This window comes from Cottoperca gobio, chromosome 1 (assembly GCF_900634415.1).
Source record: "Cottoperca gobio chromosome 1, fCotGob3.1, whole genome shotgun sequence".
NCBI classification, from domain to species: Eukaryota; Metazoa; Chordata; class Actinopteri; order Perciformes; family Bovichtidae; genus Cottoperca; species Cottoperca gobio.
Genome location: NC_041355.1, coordinates 22,796,511 through 22,816,909, shown reverse-complemented (window position 1 = coordinate 22,816,909; position 20,399 = coordinate 22,796,511). Strand labels below are relative to the sequence as shown.

The 20,399-nt window shown below is 41.6% G+C and overlaps 2 protein-coding genes across 2 annotated transcripts; one reads left to right on the top strand and one right to left on the bottom strand.

Moving 5' to 3' along the window:
• Positions 1 to 267: 267 nt before the first annotated feature.
• On the bottom strand, positions 268 to 4,860 carry LOC115012609 (nicotinate-nucleotide pyrophosphorylase [carboxylating]-like). The gene is made up of 5 exons (XM_029438310.1): positions 4,580 to 4,860; positions 3,230 to 3,483; positions 2,465 to 2,775; positions 732 to 863; positions 268 to 602 (listed from the first exon to the last, which is right to left on the bottom strand). Exons 2-5 carry the CDS (start codon positions 3,480 to 3,482, stop codon positions 393 to 395), a joined length of 906 nt encoding a protein of 301 aa, XP_029294170.1. The 5' UTR covers position 3,483; positions 4,580 to 4,860; the 3' UTR covers positions 268 to 392.
• Positions 4,861 to 5,883: 1,023 nt separating this feature from the next.
• On the top strand, positions 5,884 to 19,831 carry ppp1r12c (protein phosphatase 1, regulatory subunit 12C). Its single transcript, XM_029439179.1, has 20 exons — positions 5,884 to 6,302; positions 7,509 to 7,683; positions 7,791 to 7,921; positions 8,288 to 8,406; positions 9,562 to 9,721; positions 9,865 to 10,009; positions 10,169 to 10,243; positions 10,328 to 10,392; positions 10,681 to 10,793; positions 10,893 to 10,954; positions 11,568 to 11,707; positions 12,261 to 12,348; positions 13,165 to 13,282; positions 14,647 to 14,762; positions 15,433 to 15,485; positions 15,804 to 15,843; positions 16,120 to 16,224; positions 17,071 to 17,121; positions 17,398 to 17,448; positions 18,087 to 19,831. The coding sequence occupies exons 1-20, from the start codon at positions 6,094 to 6,096 to the stop codon at positions 18,171 to 18,173; spliced, it is 2,103 nt and encodes a 700-aa protein (XP_029295039.1). The 5' UTR covers positions 5,884 to 6,093; the 3' UTR covers positions 18,174 to 19,831.
• Positions 19,832 to 20,399: the final 568 nt, after the last annotated feature.

Here is a 20,399-nt window from a genome sequence, read left to right as displayed (position 1 = left end):
GTTTTTATTTTTCTTAACTGCTCTTTTATTCTGTATGTCTGTGATATCTCTGCTGATATCTTACTTGGCTGTTCCTCTTTGGCAATGCAGCCTTGCATTTTTTGTTTTTCAAGAACTACCTGAAATTGTCATTGAGCCTACATTGACCTCGGCAGATAGGCAAGTATAGTCTTGTTTCTATTTCTTCTTTAATGCTTGACTGATGACACAATGAGCAAACAGGATATGAATTGTTTTCACACTTTATCAACAGGGGACCACAGTGATTTCTAGGTTGTTCTAGGAAATAAAACACACTAAAAACGTTTTCTCTATTCATCGGAACAAACTCTCACGATATGTTCCCACGCAATCAGAGTGGAGCTGTCTCTACATCCTGTGTGGGGTGGTCATCATTCTGGGAGGCTTGAGTGTGCAATAGGCTTTTGAACCTTGAGAGAAAAATCCACAACTGGACAGCCCTGTGTTATGCAGCCCAGAGAAATGATGTCCACATGTGGGGAGAAATACAAAGCTAGGTTCTCTGGGGTCACTCCTCCACTCGCCTCGATCAGTAGTGTTGGGAACTCCTCCTTCAGTGCATGAGCTGCAACATGGAGCTCCTGTGATGAGAGAGGGGGTGGCGGAGGGCTGTATTATTTCATATAGAAGTTAAGTGGCAGAGTGTGTAGAAACCAGGCAATGAAAATGAAAAGTGACAAAGGCTTGTGTGTTATTTTAATATTCTTTACCTGAGGTTGAATGTTGTCCAGCATAACAATGTCTGCTCCAGCTCCGGCCGCCTCTCTGCCCTCCCCTGCAGAGCGACACTCCACCTCAATCTTACTGCTGAAGCCACACACTGACCGGGCATCTTTCACAGCCTAGAGAAACAAACAGGTTTGCTTTCTTTGTTTCACATGTTGTGAGCTCACCTGAATTTATGACGTATGTCAGTCTGACCTGTCAGACATGAGGCCTCATGCAGGAAGCAATGTACAAACTAATTTCCTCTCATTTATGTTCGTATCCACAGTTTGTCCTTATTTTGTTAGAAGCAATTGATTTCTGGGATTCACCAATGTTGACTTATTTGTGCTCTTCCCTTAGGTACAAGAACACTTTACGAGTATCACATGTTTACTTTGTTTATTTAACAGTACCTCAATTTCACTGCTGAAGTTCTTCTTCTTCAGCCTTTTTTGGTAGCATTTCTCCAATTCTTTGGCATGTGCCAGAGTATTTGTACTCAGCTGTCCTTATAAAGAGTTTACAATCAGCCACACGCCTACAATATACTGTATAATCAAGTAGAATTCATCATTCAGCACACCTGGGGAAAAGCAGATTTGGATGGTTAAGAACGTTTAGTGCATCTAGTGTGGCTTCTCTTCTTTCTTCTCTTAACAGAAACTTAAGAAGAGACATTTAAATGAGTGTTGCTGCATGAGGCCCCTTTTTTATGTTTTCATCATTAACACCGAATATACATAACTGCACTCTGAAGAGGAAGACTACTTACTATCTGTCTTCTTAGTATTTGTGAAGTAGTACTAAACGTTGAATGTTAATGTCTCAGACAGTATTTAGCATTTTTAATCCAAATAATAAATACTGGAAATGTGTTGTTTTTTTTCAATCATATTAATGTGTTTGCTGTGTCACTTTAGTTACTTTATGCAGTAAAACTGGCTGTGTAAATGTATGAACCATAAGAAACTCTTTAAAATTACATATACTGTATATATAAGTATAAATATATATATTTTTATATATTTAAAATATATATATATATATATATGAATATTATCATGTTGACATTAGCGTTCACATCAACACACCACTGTTCCTAAGTAAAGCATCACAAAGCTGCTATGGCTGTTTGACTATTAGAATGTTGAATTTTGTATCTGGATTTGTGAATATTTAAATGCTACATACAGAGTGGTATTTATAAATATCTACCAGCTGCAACTGAAACACTCGCACTATTTCTAGCTTGTGAGTTTATGTTTGTCATCGTGTCAAAATGTGCTCGTGGAAACGCCTACTGTAGCAGGAAATACCACAAAGGAGGTTTTGAGTACTTGATGTATACTATATATGTATATATTTCTGTCTGTCTGTTGGCAGATTGTGTCACTGTGATAGTGTGGCAAATGTGCAAGTTGCAGTCACAAGAATGTACAAATGTGTAGTTGAGATCAAAGTGAAGGCTGAGATTGAAGATTTGAAGATGGGTATTGTCCGAGCAAGAACACTGGAAGTAGGGGGCTAGGAAGTGGAGAAGGGGGCCCCCCGACTTTACGCCCCTGGCCTGATTTGGCATCACAGCTGGAGTGATCCCATCGCAAAATGGTCGTTAGTTTAGTTTATACTGCTTAACTTCATTTACTTGTAGAGGTTTGTGGAGTTATATTTTTCAATGAACTGTAAGAACATGCATTGTCCTAACCATAACTGGATCTGTGGTGCAACTGCCCACCTGTGTGATACTTCCTGATGCCCAGACATGGTTGTCCTTCAGCATCACCATTCCACTCAGGTCCTGTCTGTGCATGGACACACTGCCAACCAGCATGGCGTACTTTTCCACCAAACGGAAGCCCGGTGTGGTCTTGCGTGTGCCAGCCACTTCTCCATGCCAGCCTCCCGCTGCTGCCATTACCTGGAGCTGAGAACAGCGGGTGGCGATCCCCGAGGCCCGGGATAGGCAGTTAAGAGCCGGCCTTTCCCCAAGGAGGAGGCACCTTGCTGGGCCTCTCACCACAGCAGTCAGCGTGATGGCTGCTGGACCTGCAGACATGGGAGAATTGACAGTGTTCATTTGTTTTGAAGAGTTTGTACCAATGTCACACACCACAGCTTTTATAGCGTAAGCTCATTTGCAATGCTCGTCCTTGGATGGGACTATAAAATACAATACACAACCTTTAAGATTGTATTTAAGATGTAGTAGATGAGTTATTGGTCTCATTTTCAGAAGCATAATTTAGGATTTGCCTTTTTAGTAAATGGGTCGTTCGGCTCCTGGGCTACACTAATGTCCTCATGAAAAAAGTGTTAGTTTGTGATTTTAGTGTTAGTACTGTAGTGGCAGTATGTCTTTTATGTGCGGTCTGTCGTGAGCTGATATTTTGTATTATTTGTGACTATGCATGGGCAATGAAACTAGTTTTCCCCTCTAGGGATTTATAAAAGTATCTCATTTATTATCTTGGTGCTTTGGAAGACTGTGTGTAACGCCTACCAATCTCAGCTCCCTCCTGGTAAATCCAGTCCACGGTGCAGCCGACCTCAGTGAACACTGCTGTGAAGAAAGGGCTCCCTGCCAAGATGCTGTGTGGTGTTTTACACAGCAACCTCGCCTCCACCTCTTGTGACCCCACACAAACTCCCGCTGGGTCAAAGTTTGGTGTGTCCTCTACCAGCCACTCTTGTGCCAGCCGGGTCAGAGTGTGAGGTGGGATGGAGTCTGCTGCTTTGTGCGAGGGCGGAGACATGCTGTGGAATAAGAGGAAACTTGTAACTTGTTGTTCCACTTGACACGAAAGTGAAAAATAAAATCAGATAATGAAGTAAAATAACTCAAGTTGCTTTCTTGTCTCACAATAACTTTATAAAAAAACAAGAAGCCACAAAAAGAGAACAGGTACCTATCTATCAAGACTACATTCAACAGATCAGTTTCAGAGCACCCCACCCACCAAATGTGTCTTATATGTCAAACTATAGTGACAAATTAAAGTAAAAACCTAGATGAAGCGGTGAAACATAATAAATGCACATGCTTCTATACGGGTCTAAAGGGCTCACTGAATGATTTGATGTATATGAAAATGATGTGAATCATATGCTGTGGCCTTAACAGTCACCAGTAAACCCAACTCAACAGCCATGGAAGATTATGGACTGACATGTTAGACAGCGCTCTCCAACACTAGGGCTGTAATGATCGATCAATCTGGACGGATGGATCGCTTCAATGATCAGCTACTTCCTACAGAGCCCAGTGATAATATTTGAGTTGACTTTTGTGAGTTGATACAAATGTAACTGATTTTGTTAAATGAGCATCTGATATTGTTTCCCATCGACCGCACACCAATGAATTGAATCTCAATTGTGATGTGGCAGACTTTGTGATAGCGGCAAATATCGTACAGTTGTCCAAATAATCAATATAATATCGTATTGTGATGAACTTGCTTTTCTTAGTTCATTGGAGCTTGGAGAACAGAGACTTGGAGAATCTATGAGGAGCACTGAAGCTGTTCTGGAGGCTTGTGGTGGCCCAACAACACTTTATGTTATTTGTTCCTTTACTTTGTCATGCATCTCTACTGTACATACTGTATACCTACTGTATATGCTTTACTTTGATAATTCCTTCAGCAACCTCCATAAAAAAAGGTGTACACGACTTATACCACTGAAGAAGGCAGTGCTTTAACCTAATCTACAACTAGGTAAACAGGGTTAGGGTTAGATTTTTTACAACCACAGCATTTTGTGTCACACCTCTAATAATGTATAACGTTATAACGTATAATCCAAAATTGGAACAGCACAAATAATTACAAAAGAGACATTTACTTACTTCTATCAATGGCTCTTCTTTTTCTGTTGGTCACAGACTGTGGAGTTGTTGTGCTGAGCACACAGAACCGCAAATGTGACATGGAATTTGACCCTTACCCATGTTGGAATGTTTACAAGCTATCTAAGAGTTAGCTTTCTACAGGCTTAACTGTGATTATTTTAACTAAGGCTGATTCACAGGCCTTGCATATCAACCCCCAGAACCACTGTTCCTGGCCTCTTGGGCTGGTGCTGCTGCTTTTGTGTTAGTTTTTGGTGAAACTTTGATAGTACCTTGACACAACGCTTTTCAGCCCATCCTTTGTCTTAGCTGACTAGCTAGTAGGAGGGACATAATCACTTAGGCTGCGGTTGAATAGGAACTGAATTAAATGACAGTTCAGAAAAATAGTAAATGGTAAATGCATGGATGCATTTTTAGAAAAATGCATTTATCTTCAATAGACCCCACCACTGTAACATTGTCTTTACAGCTCTCCCTAAATAATCAATTACACAGCTGCAGCTGATTCAGAACGCTGCTGCTTGAGTCCTCACTATTACCAAGAATGTGGATCACATCACTCCAGTTCTGAGGTCTTTACACTGGCTTCCTGTTGGCCAAATAATTGCTTTTAAAATACTACTGTTCGATATTGAGCCCTGGATGGCTTAGGGCCAAAATACATTTCTGATATTCTGCTACATTATGAACCACCCAGACCTTTCAGGTTGTCTGGGGACAGTCTGCCTTCTGTCCCCAGAGTCAAAACTAAACATGGAGAAGAAGTTCATTTTAATGCACCATAACTGAAACTCCCAGAAAATGGCAGGTCCGCTGCAACTCTCAAGTCTTTTGAATCAAGGCAGAAGACTTTTCTGTTTGTCGCTGCCTTTTATTCAAATTACTATTCATTTCTTACACTGCACTGTAATGTTTATTCTTGTATTTTATACCTGTCTTATTCTATTTTTGCTTGATTTAATTTTCTATACTCTTGGCTTTTAAACGACTGCTTTTAATTGCACTTGAATGTCCTTTTGTAGTGTGTTTCTTTTGCACTTTGTCTTGATGATTTTGATGTTTTGTGTAGAGCACTTTACCTTGTTGCAGAAATGTGTTATATAAATAAACTTGCTTTGCCTTGCTTTGTTGTTCATTTGTTTTGGACGATTTATTTTCAATCATTGTGGATATTATTTCAACGTATTACTGACTAGAGTCTCACACGAAGTACAATGACAGGAAGTGTAGTGCTAACTGGATGTGCACAATACAAGGCATGGAGCTGTTTCATTTGATTTCCTCTCTGGGGTCGACTACAGAACAGCGGTGGTGACGTCAGTCATACAAGCCCGAGCAGCAGTTTTGCGCGCTGCCGACGCCAACGAGCACGAGCCGAAGCTTCCTCCACATACAGAGCAGAGCCAGAGCAAGAACCAGGAAGTGAAAGTATACACATGGAGGGTGTGTCGTTCCCTGCCAGCGAATGTTTTATTTTTAAAAACACAGTCCTCCTCCTCGGATAAATAATGGGGGACACGGCAAGGACCAAGCGGCGGGAGCAGCTGAAGCGCTGGGCCAGCTCATGCACCAACAAAGCGTCGGCCGTGCCAAGGCGGAGGTGGCGGGGCGATGCCGACAACGGAGCAGGGGAACCGGAGGCCGAGCTCAGCGACCCGTCGAGGGAGCAGCCAGTGTGTGGAGGCAGAGATGAAATCAGTCCCCTTTTCAAACGACGGTGAGGAAACATCTCCTGCTAAACAGCGTTACAACAACAGCTAGCTAACAGCCAGCTAGCTTAGCTGAACATCTGAAGATATGCTAAAGGAGGAATGTTGTGCGTGGGCTTGGACAGCGGGTGGACAAAATAGCATAACCTAAATGTCTAAGAGTACATTATACTAGCCGTCCTGCTGCTAAATAACGTTTACCGTTTAATTAACATACTTATGTTCTGTTTTTGTTGAAACTGTCAGTGGCCAGTGGTCTTTTCTGAGGCCATAGTTTGTAGTGTTTGTGTTAGTTGGCTAGCCAGCTAGTTAGCAAGCAAAGTGTCATACATTGAGTCTTGGTGAGGGTCTGCTTGTCCAGCACTGTGTTGCTAATTCACTTTTCTCATATTCACATATCATGATATTTGGGACAGCTATATGATGTTATTTTGAAGTGCTTGTGTCCAACCAGTGTACCAAAAATACAGACCGTGACTATATTTTTTAAGATGACGCATACCCCACTAATTCTGTGTTAAGTTTAGTATAAATACTTTGTATTACAGTAGTTGCTGCCTCTGTTGCAGGTATATCTGTCACAATAATTCAACACTATGATTATTGGTAATAAAAAATCAATATATCTAATGACATCAACTGCATTAGCTAAGAGTGATCACAAGAAGACACTTTTAACTAACTGAAAGACACTTAAAGGGACATGTGTGTTACAACATAAGTACAAATATGGCTTCAGAAATGAGCATGTTAAAATCTTCTATATTTTTCTTATTGTCAACAAATCCCACAGGAAGTATTGCCTGTGGGATTTGTTGACAATAAAGCCTGGTCTTGTTTCTTTCCATAGACTCCCATCGTCGCCCAACAACTATTAAAAACACACCAGTGAGCCACACTGTTGCTCTGGGTGACATGGTTTATTTTGAGTCGATTCCACAGACAGGATAGGGATGTCTGAAAATATTAAGAGATGGAAAAATGCGTTGTTGGCTTTAGTCTCTTTTCATGAGATTTGTAACAGAGTAACAAAAGAGAGAATATTGCCAGCACATCCTGTAACTAAACCTCTTTTAAAGGTAGTTTTTTATTTATTTAAGTGGGATGGTATGAGGTACCTATCCATAGTCAGTGTATTACCTACCTTCTTGTTTTAAATTTGCAATCCAGATACAACTGCTAAGCACCTAGCTGTCCGTTTCCTCTGTCTTTAGGAAAAGGGTGAGGTTTGACAGGGCTGCTGAGTTCCTGGCTGCCTGTGCCAGCGGGGACACGGAGGAGGCCCAGGTAATGCTGATGGAGGCCAAAGAAACCAAAAGGAAGAATGGGGAGGACGTGGCAGAAATTATCAACTGTTCCAATGCTGATGGAATCACTGCTCTCCACCAGGTGAGCCGTTTCTCCTCCTGACCATTAATTCAAATGATTGGTGATGTATGAGAAACACTTACAGTTGTGTTATTTCTGTCTTATTGGCTTTCCTCTCTTCTACATAGTCCTGCATAGATGGCAGCATGGACATAGTGTCCTTCCTTTTGGAGCATGGTGCCAACGTGAACCAGGTTGACAGTGAGGGATGGACACCGCTGCATGTTGCTGCCTCTTGCGGCTATCCAGACATTGCAGAGTGTGTAGTATTTCTCTACAGTTAGCAGAATACAGCAGCCTGACAGCTGTGTAATACAGTACTCTTTGCCACTTTGGGGACGTCAGAATGCAGCGTGGTTGCCAGAGTATTTGTACATTCAACAATACTAACATTGTTGTTCTGTTTGGCAAGCCAGCTAAAGCATGAGTGGGCTTGCCTGGCACACAAACGCATGCAGCTCAAATGATTTAACAATTGATGCACATAAAGTAAAAAATGCCTTTTGTACTCTCTTTGAAGATAATGTGAGAGGTTTGACTATTTATAATAGTTGTCCTTGTCTAGACTTTGTAAATGTTTCTGCAATTAAATGGATTCTCACTCTGTCCATGTTTGTTTTGTCAGTTTTCTTTTGCAGCAAGATGCATCTCTCTCTGCTGTGAACTGTGATGGTGACGTTCCTCTGGACATTGCGCTGGATGAGGCCACTGAGTCCCTCCTTCAGAGTTACACTCTGAGACGGGGTGAGTGCTGTCCTTTGACAACTACGCAAACCATTTATTTATTTATAAATATATATATATATATGTGTGTTTGGCAGTCAGTCAGTGGGCAAGAATACCTAAACTCGACCAAACTGCTGAAACTCTGAGAGCCGGTTAGAAAACACTGCTGTCTTATAATCTTCACGTCGAGCTGATCCGTGTATTTACTGGGGCAACGACCCACATATTTGTCTCGTCTTCACGGTGGTGGCGCAGCCAGGCCGAAAAGACTTGAGCTCAGCCAGAACAAGCCCCAGCCCTGCAGTCACAGCGGGCTGCTGAACCTGTGTAACAGGGAGTCTGCAGTTCCCTGGTAATGTGGCTTAACTCCAGCTAACTGAAGCTACAGCATTTCCCGGGTCTGCCGACAGCAATACGCTCAGAGAAACACTCCTGACAGCTGTGAGGACGAGACGAGGTGGTGCAGGTGGTTTTCTCGTTTCTGCCACTTTGAATATAATCCAATAGACAAACTATAAAACAGGAACATGGCTGTAATATTTACAAGAGTCTGACAGCTGCACTTCTTCTCCCTCTGTACTAAGGCAGACTGCAGCTACAGTGACTCACTATCACCTCTAGAGGAACAAGTGGTATTACAGACTGGACGGAAGCGCAGCTAGCTGTTAGCATGCTAACTTCAGGAGATATCTCTGCAACACAACACACAGACGTGTTTGACATAACGTCAACACTGTTACCTCTTCACACTCTGTTCAGAGTGTTTCATTCATTTGTGCATAAAGTGACATAAGTAGTTGTGTAAAGAATGTGGGGGAAAGAGAGCTTTTGAGATGTTCAAACCCTGGAAACAACTAACCGGAAGAATAATTAGTAGAGAGGCACCATTATGGAATTTCAGGATAATAATATTTGATTATCTGTTTGTTGTGGCCAACAACAACAACAACAACAACTCACAACCAGGTTTCATGTGGGGTCCCAAGAAGGGCTGGGTATTGTTTGGGTAATTTTGGTCGATACCCTAAAGGTCCACCTAGTCTGCCTATCAACCAGTAATATATTGGTTACTGATGCATCCCTAATAACTAGCTAAAAGGAATGCCCCCTGAATGTGTGTGTCACACTGTAGACGCGGATAAAACAAGGGATGCATGTTCTGTTTGTGTCCAGGTGTGGACTTGGAGGCAGCCAAGCGGCTGGAGGAGGAACAGATCATGACAGATGCCCGGACCTGGCTGACCGAGGGCCCACCCGCTGATGTACGACACCCCAGGACCGGGGCCACCCCACTACATGTAGCTGCTGCCAAAGGCTACCTAGAGGCCCTCAAGTAAGCATCCCCCGATGTTTTTCATAATGGTTATATATGTAACATTTGAACTTACAAATGTTATTTTCTCCTTCAGGAAGGCGATATTTTGTTATACAGTGTCTCATCCAGTTATGTTATCTCCTTGCTGTTGTGTTGTCCAGGATACTGTGTCAGTGTGGTCTGGATGTGTCAGCTATGGACTTTGATGGCTGGACGCCTCTCCATGCTGCAGCACACTGGGGTCAGGGGGAAGCCTGTTGCATTCTGGCTGAACAGCTGTGCAATATGGAGGCCCGCAGCAAAGCGGTGAGTCCCAATGAATTCGAAAAATGTTTCTTACTTTTATGTTTAAATGTTCTTTACATTTATGTGATTTATAGATCTATACGGTAAATCTAACATCACATGTGATGTTTGTTTTCAATTTCATGTTACATTTTTGTTATATTGTCTCTTATTTTGTAGGGTCAGACACCGTTTGATGTCGCTGATGAAAGTGTTGAGGAGCTCCTGGAGGAGTTATCACAAAAACAAGCAAATGTGAGAGAGTTTGTCTTTACCTGGTGTTGTATGCATTTAGTTTACATGATTTAAAAGATCACTCACAGTTCCCTCTCTCCACAGTCCATATTGGACAAGCAAAACCAACAAGGCTCCACTGCTGCAAACGCACAAAGCAAACGGCGGAGGTTAGTATCCATCTGTAACTTGTCCTGAATGAAATCTGTTTCCAATTTAAAAACTGTTCTTTCCTGTGAACACCAAGGGCAGGTGTCCCAGACAGGTATTAAGTGTAAAATAAAAACAAATGAGCATGCCTTACTCCCAGTTATATATTACCTAATAATACAGATAGTGATGATACCTACGTGCAGTGAGACACACAGTAAGATAAACAGTGCCATGTAAAGTCTCCTTGGGCCTCACCCAATGAGGTCCCTGAGTGCCAACATCTGTCCCCATTCCATGTCCTCCAGGAGCTCAGTGTGCAGGATGAGCAGCAAAGACAAGATGAACGTGCAGGACCAGTCGAAAGAGAGGGGCGTTTCAGGAGGCCTGGAGCTGAGCGAGGAGAAAGAGAGCAGCCCCGGTAAGCCAGCTGCTGCGTTGACAGTTTGACCAGAACTACTACATGATGGTTTTTACGTGTGATTTTGCGAATTCCAAAAAAAGCTGTGTCTCTTTCTAGAAAGCTCGATCGTGTCCAGTCCAGAGAGTGCAACCACATCCACAGTCAGCCCTGCTGACAAGGTAAGAGTCACTGACCACATATAGCATATTGTTCTTTTTTCATTTTTTGTAATGGAAACTAATTTGTTGAATAAGATATGATATTTGATATTCATCAACCTTTTCTGCGATCATCCTGGATATTCACACTCTGCACAGCATAGAAATTGGAAATGATTAGTTTTCAACATAACAGTGTATTACCTACTTATATTTTACACAGCCTGCTGCATTTGCTCCAGCCCAGTTGACGTCATTCAAATTTGAATTAAAAACAAAAACTCCCAATTGAAATGACAGTTCGATGGAAACATAGTGGCAGTTTGGATTTTGCGCTGTGTACTGATGGTGAAATAATTTAGTATTCATTCAATAGTTTTCTTATGGTGTAATCAACAAAGCATGACCTACCTCACTGCCTTCACACGCAGCATTTCAACAGAGGTTTTAGACACGCCTCTGATGAAGACGTGTGGAAACTTCTTTTGCTCTGCATTAAAGCATAGTCAACAAAAAAGACTCCTTTGAGCAGTATGCTTAATTATTATGTTTCCCCACTATGGCCATAAAGTTTTAATTGAGGACAGTTGATTACAGTTAAGCTTCTGGCCTTTTCGTGTCTTATGTGGTTCAGACACCAGAGGAGAAAGATGATGAGGAGAAGGAGCAGGACAAGGCCAATCGCACTGCCAGAGTCCAACCAACTCCTCAGACGAGGGATGCCTCGGCTGAGAGCCCCAACACCCCCAACACCCCCAACACCGACAGGCGCAAGTAAGAAACGACACAGGAACACAGATTTACTTATGCTGTTCCTAATGATCTGTGATGAAAAAATGGTGCCTAAGAATGGTTCAAATGTATATAATACCCTTTTTGCACCAATATTTAAGCGGGAAATATGCGATAGACTTCTGTCTTGTTGCCAGTAGACAAGAATGCCTTTCTGGGTTTTTTTCCGCAGAGCCATCTGTCCCGGAAATGCTGATTGTAACCTTTCCCACGAAAGACAATGTCGAAGAAACTCTGTCTTGTCTATATATCATCAGTTCAACAATGCTGACCTCCTTCACTTTAGCCCTTCCTCAGTACAATGGCCTTTACTGTTACCTCTCAGTTGAGTCTCATCTGACTTCCTTACATTTTAATCTCAATGGTTCATGTAGACATCCACAACACCAATACATTAATTATTCCATCTAAAAATGTTCATTTCACACAAGACAAAAGCCAGACGTCAGTAGGTGTTGGTGTGTGTTTTGTCCAGTGGGGAAGGGGCTTAATGCAGTGCATGTAATAAATCATTTGTGGATGCTTGTGTGTTTAGGTTCCAGGCTCCAACCAGAGACGAAGAGTCTGAGTCTCAGAGGAAAGCTCGCTCCCGGCTGATGCGGCAGTCGCGCCGGTCCACGCAGGTACGGCTTCTTTTAGGTTTTATCACTGCAAAAATAATTGTGAAAAGACAAGACTCAGAGTTCAGAGAACAGACTGCAAGAGTGGAGCGGCTGCATGTGCCACCATAAATGACCCTAAATCCATATTTTCCTCCCTGATAATACCACTCCATGTTTTCTTGTATTTTGGTGCAGCCTATCAAATCTTCCATAAAGCAGTAACGTCAGTTCTATCATAGCCAGACAGCAGCCTGATAAACACACAAGAGCCACAGACTTTAAACAACAACTCACATCAGCTGTCCTACAAGTGTCCTCATCTAAATTACAAACAAGAACCCACACGTCTCGTCCTACACCTAAGTTTGTTCAACCAACGACCAAACACACATTTAGAGGGAAAAGTGCACCGTTAAAGCCAGTTTGCAGGTCCATCCCAATGAGCTGCTCAGCTGCAGCACATCAAACAGCATGTAAACATACCTGCAAATGTCACTTCAGTCTGGTTAGATGCTGGTGTGGGCCTAACTCTTTAATACCACCAACAACACGCTGTCTGAACCACGACATACAGTCAATAATATTAAAAGCCGTAACCATATTTGCAGCATGCATATATAAATAAAGACTGCAGCAGCGTCAAAAGATCTCCATTGTCAGCTAACTCAGTAATGACGTGGTTAACCTCATTGCAGGACCCGTGCTGCACACCGTGCGAGTTACAGTTGATGCACTGCATCGATATGTTCCTTCTCAGCATACTTACACCAAGAAACTGTTGAGTTCTGAGTGCAGCATGAGGCCTCTGAATGATTTGTGTTTGCTCTGTGCTGGCAGGGTGTGACTCTGACAGACCTGAAAGAAGCAGAGAAGACTGTTGCTAAAACCGCAGATCCACCACCTCGCAACATCCAGCCTGTCAGCCCCATTGTTACTGTCACACCTGCTGAAAGGGGTGAGTGAGGATGACGTGTTCTTCTCACTTCTGTTTACTGTAATACAAGACTGACAAATATAAACATGATGTATATTTTGGGTGGAGTTTTGAAAGGAAATGAGGTTTTCTCACATGGGCTTCTTTGAATGGTGTGGTTTATCTGTCAGGGTGGCTATCATGTACTCATTTTATCAAGTTTTTCTCACGCCTTTACACACTCCTCCCTTCTTTTTTGATTGTGAACTCAAGCCTCAACTTGCAGACATACACTATATGGGCAAAAGTATTGGGCCACTCCTCTTAATCATTGAATTCAGGTGTTTCTTTCAGTCCCTTTGCCATAGGTGTATAACACCAAGCACCACCGAGCAGTCTGCCTTTACAAACGTGTGAAAGAAGGGCTCACTGAACGTGGTTCTGTAATAGGATGCAGCGTTGCAACAAGTCAGTTTGTGAAAGTTCTTCTCTCCTAGATATTCCACGATCAACTGTAAATGGTATTATTGCAAAGCAGAAACGTTTAGGAACCTCAGCCATGAAGTGGCAGAGCACGTGAAGTTACAGAGCGGGTTGCCGAGTGCTGAGGTGCATTGTGCGTAAAAGTCACCAAAGATCTGCCGACTCAATAACTGCAGAGTTCCAAACCAGCTCTGGCATTAATGTCAGCACCAAAATCTTAATGCTTCATCTTCTTATCTTAAGTCATTTTAGACAATTCTATGCTTCCAACTTTGTGGAAACTGTTTGGGGAAGAACCTTCTCTGTTGCAGCATGACTGCCCCAGTGCACAAAGCAAGGTCCATAAAGGCATGGTGTGATGAGTTTGGTGTGGAAGAACTTAACTGGTCTGCACAGAGCTCTGACCTCAACCCCATTGAACCTTTGGATGAACTAGAACAGAGATTGCCAGCAGGCCCTCTCGTCCAACATCAGTGTCTGACCTCACTAATGCTCTTCTGGATGAACGGGCAAACATTCCCACAGACACACTGCAAAATGTTGTAAAAAGCCAGAAGAGTGGAAGCTGTCATAGCTGCAAAGGGGGACTGACTTCATATTAATGCCTATGAATTTGGAATGGGATGTCGTAAAATGTCCTGTAGGTGTAATGTGTAGGCGGCCCAGTACTTTTGTCCATATAGTGTATGGCGTAGAACCTCAGGTCAAAGATAAGACCACTTCCTGTTAAACTGAAAGTTAAATTTGGATACAAACCAACCTGATGACTGAAAGGTTTCTTATATCAATACTGAAACAACACCGGCTAAGTGTTCCAGCTGTGTTTGTTCTAGGTTATTGATTCTTCTTTGGATCTTTACAGTGGCATAGGACGTAGTTAGTTAGGTTTTTGACTGTTTTCTGTCGTCCTCCATGTGTTTCAGATACAGACCCGGTGAGCCTGATGGAGCCAGAGGGTGAGAAGCGTCTGGGAGTGAAGGACAGGAGGAGAGGGAGGAAGGAGAGACGCTCCACTGGCATCGTTCAGCCAGAAGGAGAGGTAAGAAAGAAACAACCCTCATTGCAAACGTGGCGTCGCAGCAGAGGTTTGCGTTATTTCTTGCTGCTGCTTTTGAGAACATTTTTGCAGTGACATGTGAGTACTGAAAGTAGGGCGAAGGACAACCAAAGCAGTTCCTGTTTGTCATGATGTGACTAAATATTTGATGAGCACACTTCTGAGTTTCTTAAGATGGAAACTTTACTGACTGGAAGTAATAATGATGGGTGATTCTACTAAAATGTTTTTGACTGACATGCATCAAGATTCTAATGCCGTATGAGCCCTTAAAGGGACGGTTCAACCCAAAAATATGTGTTGGAGATATCGGCCGTATCACTTCAATATATATGGCAACTAAATCATAATGCAAGTAAGACAGTATGATGTTCTGGAAATATTCTCTAACTGGCCTTATTAGAGTTGTAATGGAACAGCCCTGCGTTAAATAACATGCTGGAACACGCCGATACAGATTATATGATACGGTCAGTGTCGAATAAGATGATATAAGAATAATAAGATGATTTTAGCAACACAAATTGATTTATGAGTAAATTGTGCTTGAGAAGCCACAAATTGCGTGAAGTGACCTTCCCTGTTGTGTGTATTATTTCAGATGCTAGTAAAGTTGTGTGCAGCTGACGATGTGGGACTTTTTGTTTTTCAGAATGAAGATGAGGACGCTCATTTGGATGATACAAACAGTAACAGTACTTCCAAGTGAGTGTTACTGTTTTGAAAGTCGTGTTTGGTTTCAGTCCTTAACTTAAGTCCTCTGTGACAAACAGACATTTGTTTGGACTATTTCGATCCTACATTTCTTTCCCTTATACAAACAAACAGAATTTTGATCATGTTTATGGCCTTTGTTACTTTTTAAATTTTATTTTGTTGTGGATTTGAAGGGAAGACTGTTTAAAAATGTTTGACTGTTTGCCACAAAGTAGTCAACAGAAATGTATTATTTCCAGGACATGTTGTAAATGTACAGCCCTTTGTTTGTGTGGAGGAATAAAAGTCTCTTATGTGTCTCTGCAGCGAGAGTCAACTGGGAGACTCGTCATCTGATTACAGAACGGTATGTGTCGGACCCTCTTCTCACAGAAAAGCTCACACATTCCTGAAAAATACACCTGAGGGCTGAAAGTGAATTATAGCTGAGATGTAGACACACCAGGACAGGAATGATTACCCAACAAGCTCTAGAGAGAAATGAACACAAACCCCCACTAGCTGTTATGTAGTGTCAACCAAGCTGGGTTCACCTGCACACATGAAGCTTTATCTTCAGGTTGTTGTAGTCTGAAGTTGTTTTTGTTGTGTGTGTGTGTGTGTGTGTGTGTTTTCCCTCTAGCTGTACTTAAAGGTCCTGCAGGAAAACTTGGCTCTGAAGGACAAGCTGCAGGAGAAGGAGCTGCTGCTCAGCCAAAACAAAGTGGAGCTGGAGAGACTCCAACAGGTGTGTGTGTGTGTGTGTGTGTGTGTGTGTGTGTGTGTGTGTGTGTGTGTGTGTGTGTGTGTGTGTGTGTGTGTGTGTGTGTGTGTGTGTGTGTGTGTGTGTGTGTGTGTGTGTGTGTGTGTGTGTGTGTGAACTGACGTGTGTGTGAACGTGGGCAGCAGCACAAATTATCCTGTAATAGTTGTTTATGTCCCATTTTCCTAATTTATTTAACAACAGATGCAAGTTTCTAAAGCAGCACATCCAAAAGAAAGAATTATCCACTCACACAGTCGTCTCTGTTTGGAGCTTATATTCTTTCTTAAAAAAATCTAATTGGAGAATTTAGGTGAGGTGGATTCATTAAAAAAAAAAAAAGTCAGTATCTGTTTCAGTTGCCATATGCTGCCTGGTACTGCTCGACTCGACTCGACCTGCTTATGGACAGTACCTGGTACTTTTTTTTTTGTACCACCTCAGTCGAGGTTCCAAGTGAGCTGAGCCGAAACGGGAAGGTGGAGTTAACACACTGCAGATCACTGATTGGTCAGAGCAAATCTTCACTAGCCCGATACCGGACATCCTGCACAACCAAGACTTTTTTTAAATAACCAAGCTACTGTCAATACCAAGACTGCAATTGCTTTATTTAATCAACAAAATATTTTTTTTAAATTGCAGCGTGCAAAACTACGGCGTACAATCTCAGTACGTTTGTTGTCCACTATCTGAAGTGGAAAACAAAATAAAAAAAAACACCTAGTATTATAAGTGAGTCGAGCTGAGCTGAGCCATGCAATGGAAATGAGGCATTAGACTGCAGCAGTTGTACAGTCGTCTGTATGAATACTGTGTCTCTGTGTGCAGAGTCAAGAGAGCAGCACAGACAGACCGGCCCTGCTGGAACTGGAGAGATTCGTAAGTCTGTTTTTATTTGCTCCGTCTGTTTTTCTAGGAACAAACCACCTTTACTACACATACATACAGTATATACACGTGTGTGTGTGTGTGTATATTAGACTTGGCTTTGTAAAGTGTGATACAATGTAAGCGCAGAGAAAGACTGCGTGTTAGCAGCTCTACAGGTTCAGCAGAACATTAAGCCAAAGTGTCCGAAACATTAGAAGGACTTGCTCACTGTTGTACAAATGACAGCAGGTGAAACGTTTGTCATGTTGAAACTGTTGTTCACAGGAGAAGTTGGCCCTCCAGAGGAAAGCAGTGGAACTGGAGGATGAGCTGAAGGTACAGAAGTTCACTGCAATACTGATTACTTACTGTACTGAATTAACTTTGAGTGCTTATTTCCCTAAATGATAACAGTGAGTAGAACAGTTGTACACGCTGCTTTAAGATGGAAACCGCAGAGAGAACCTACAAAAAGAGAAGTTTTGAGAAATTAAGTTTATTGGATTTAGGAAATGTGTTGCGTCATCAAACAAATTACAGAAGTAGAGCTATAGGCTACATCAGGAAACAGGGCATTAGGGCTGTTTTCGGATGAGGCTCTGTTATATTTTATGACATCACCCTAAAAATGAAAAATAAATCCTCAATTTGAATAAAGTAATTCATCAGATTAAGTTAGTTAGACTTTTTATTTTATTTTTTATTTTTATAAATGAAATCAACTTTCTTAAATAAATATAACTTGTCAGCATAAATACATATGTAGTTATATAAATATAATTTAGTGTGCTGCTAGTCCGCCCTGTGGAGAACAGTTTTTTGAGTGCAGTGAAAAGGTTTCCTGCAGTGTTTTTTAAAATGCACCTCGTCCGAAACAAAGACCAACTCTGCTAACATAAAAATTAATTCAATTTTATGGTAAAAGCAGGATTGGAAGTGACTAAAAACACTAATGTTTCATGTTGTTTCTGTAGGTTCTGGGGGACCTCAGAGCAGACAACCAGAGGCTCAAGGATGAGAACGCCGCACTCATTCGAGTCATCAGCAAACTCTCAAGATGAACCTTAAACAAACTACATGGAGATTAAAAAAAGTATTACAGATTCTTCTTTTGCCCAATTCAGAAGACACAAACCGGGAAGAGAGATGGCAGCATCCAACACCTGCACAGCACATTTAACAGTAACTGGAACAGCGTATAGATTTCAGGGTTTTTAGCCTGTGTTTGGGCCTTTATGTTTTGGCAGATCTACTGTATAACAAGCTGAACTGCACCTCCTGTGGACTGACAGGAAGTTCCTGCTCACATCCACTTTTATATTAAGTCTTTATCATTGTATTTTTTGAACTGGAATATTTTAATGTGCTTTGCTCCTCTGATACTTTGTATAAAATCCGTATTAAGAGACTTAAAGCCATGCACAGTGCGAGCTCATAGTAATGTTTTAGCCTTCTTGACCCCTGCAGGGTTGGAGGAAAAGGAACTCCACTCTGGGTGTGGTTACCACAAAAAGACAAAAAAAAAAGACTTACCGTAAATGTGCCAAAAACCAGCCCTAGTCTTGCATGTCCTTTGGGGGAAACTCCAAGTGGTCAGTGTTGTTTCTCAGGGTGAGTCTTGGGTCGATGCTTTCTGTTTTTGGCTGACTGCTGTAAAGGTGGACCAAATTTGCATGCTCATTTCTCCCTGCTCCACTGAATGTATATTTAATATGTATATTTATGTACAGGGGCCATCTGTCCTGACAGTGATGTAAAGGTGTAGTCGTGGTCTCTGTTGTACAAAGGACGGAGAGTTTTGGGTGCTAATCATGGAAGTCAGGTGCAGATCATGTTCAGAGGGATTTTTACAGAAAATGTTTTGTTACAAACGTCAGATCTTTCAAGAGCTTTAGGAGAATGCATGCTCTATCCTTAGTAAGTCCGTAGTAATTTTGCTTCACCATTTTTGACTGGACGCTTATGAATGCAACGGCCCCTAAGCTAAGTATTCACCCTGTGACGGACGGCTGTTAGTATTCAACAGACAGGCCAGATGGGTCAACGTTTGAATGTTTACTCTAATTTTAATGAAAAAACTTGCATGTCAAATTGTATTTTGATGCTGTGCCTTTCGATATACATTTCTAAGTAATATTTCTATTTTGCTTTAGCAAAAGTACACTGTTAAGTATAAAATACAGTATGGGCATAAATTATTAAGGCTCTGTTGTTTCTGTTTGTTTTTACAAATCACTGTACATTATCTTTGACTTTGATTTTTCCCCAAAGGACAGTATGGTGTGTTTCTGAAAAGAACTGTGAATGTGGAGCTGAGAACTATAACAGGGTTGACACTAGAGCCCATTATATTTGCCAATATTAGTTTATTGTAGATGTATCATACTGGTGAATATGTAGGCCGATAAGTACTGAAATGTCAAAAAATATTTATGCCGTAATTGAGAAAATGTATGTTTCAAAGTGTCCCACGCAGCACGTATTGGTTACAATTATTTTAAAAAACAAATGATAATTAAGGTTTCTTATCAAAGTTATTAGCTACAAGATTTTTCTGTCAAATACTGATATTAGCATTAAACTCCTGTATTGCTCAGCCTCCAGTTGACCCCCAACTGATTCATGTTTTAGGCCTCTAATAGTGTGTCCTGTCGGGTATGTATGGGTATGACTGGTCTTACTGTCATTGAGTCATATACATTAAAAACGTATTGGTTTTTATTCTAGATTTTCTAATATAGGTCTAGATCTAATTCCTTCCTACATTTCCCATAATGCAACACAATAGCATTTTTCTGTAAGACCATCCCTGTTTTATAAACATACCTGTCAACATTGGAATTTCAAAATAAGGGAAAGTTTCTGGCGGACTCCGTCACCCAGCACCTTCCCATATACATTCAGGAAATACATGTTTATTTAAAGTATGTATTACTTGTACAAACATGTTTATAAGATTTATGTACTTTATTTGATGAGTTATCATCAATTTATTTGATGATGGATGAGTTGTGTGGCTTTTGTTTCCCCTGACGAGGACTTCCTTGCGATGTCAGAGTCTGGAAACATGTCCGCTACACTGCGACTGAAATCATCACAGAAGCTGAAGGCTACATTATTTTTGGCACATCTTTCCCTCAGCTTTGGTCACTTGGTTTCCCTCTGACACAGTTCTTGTCCCACATGAAGTCATTGACAGTGTATGTTTTGTTGGCGTGCTTGTGCTTGGACGATTGTTCATGCTGGCGAACAACGCTTATTCCACCGTGTGCGACGCTAACATCTGA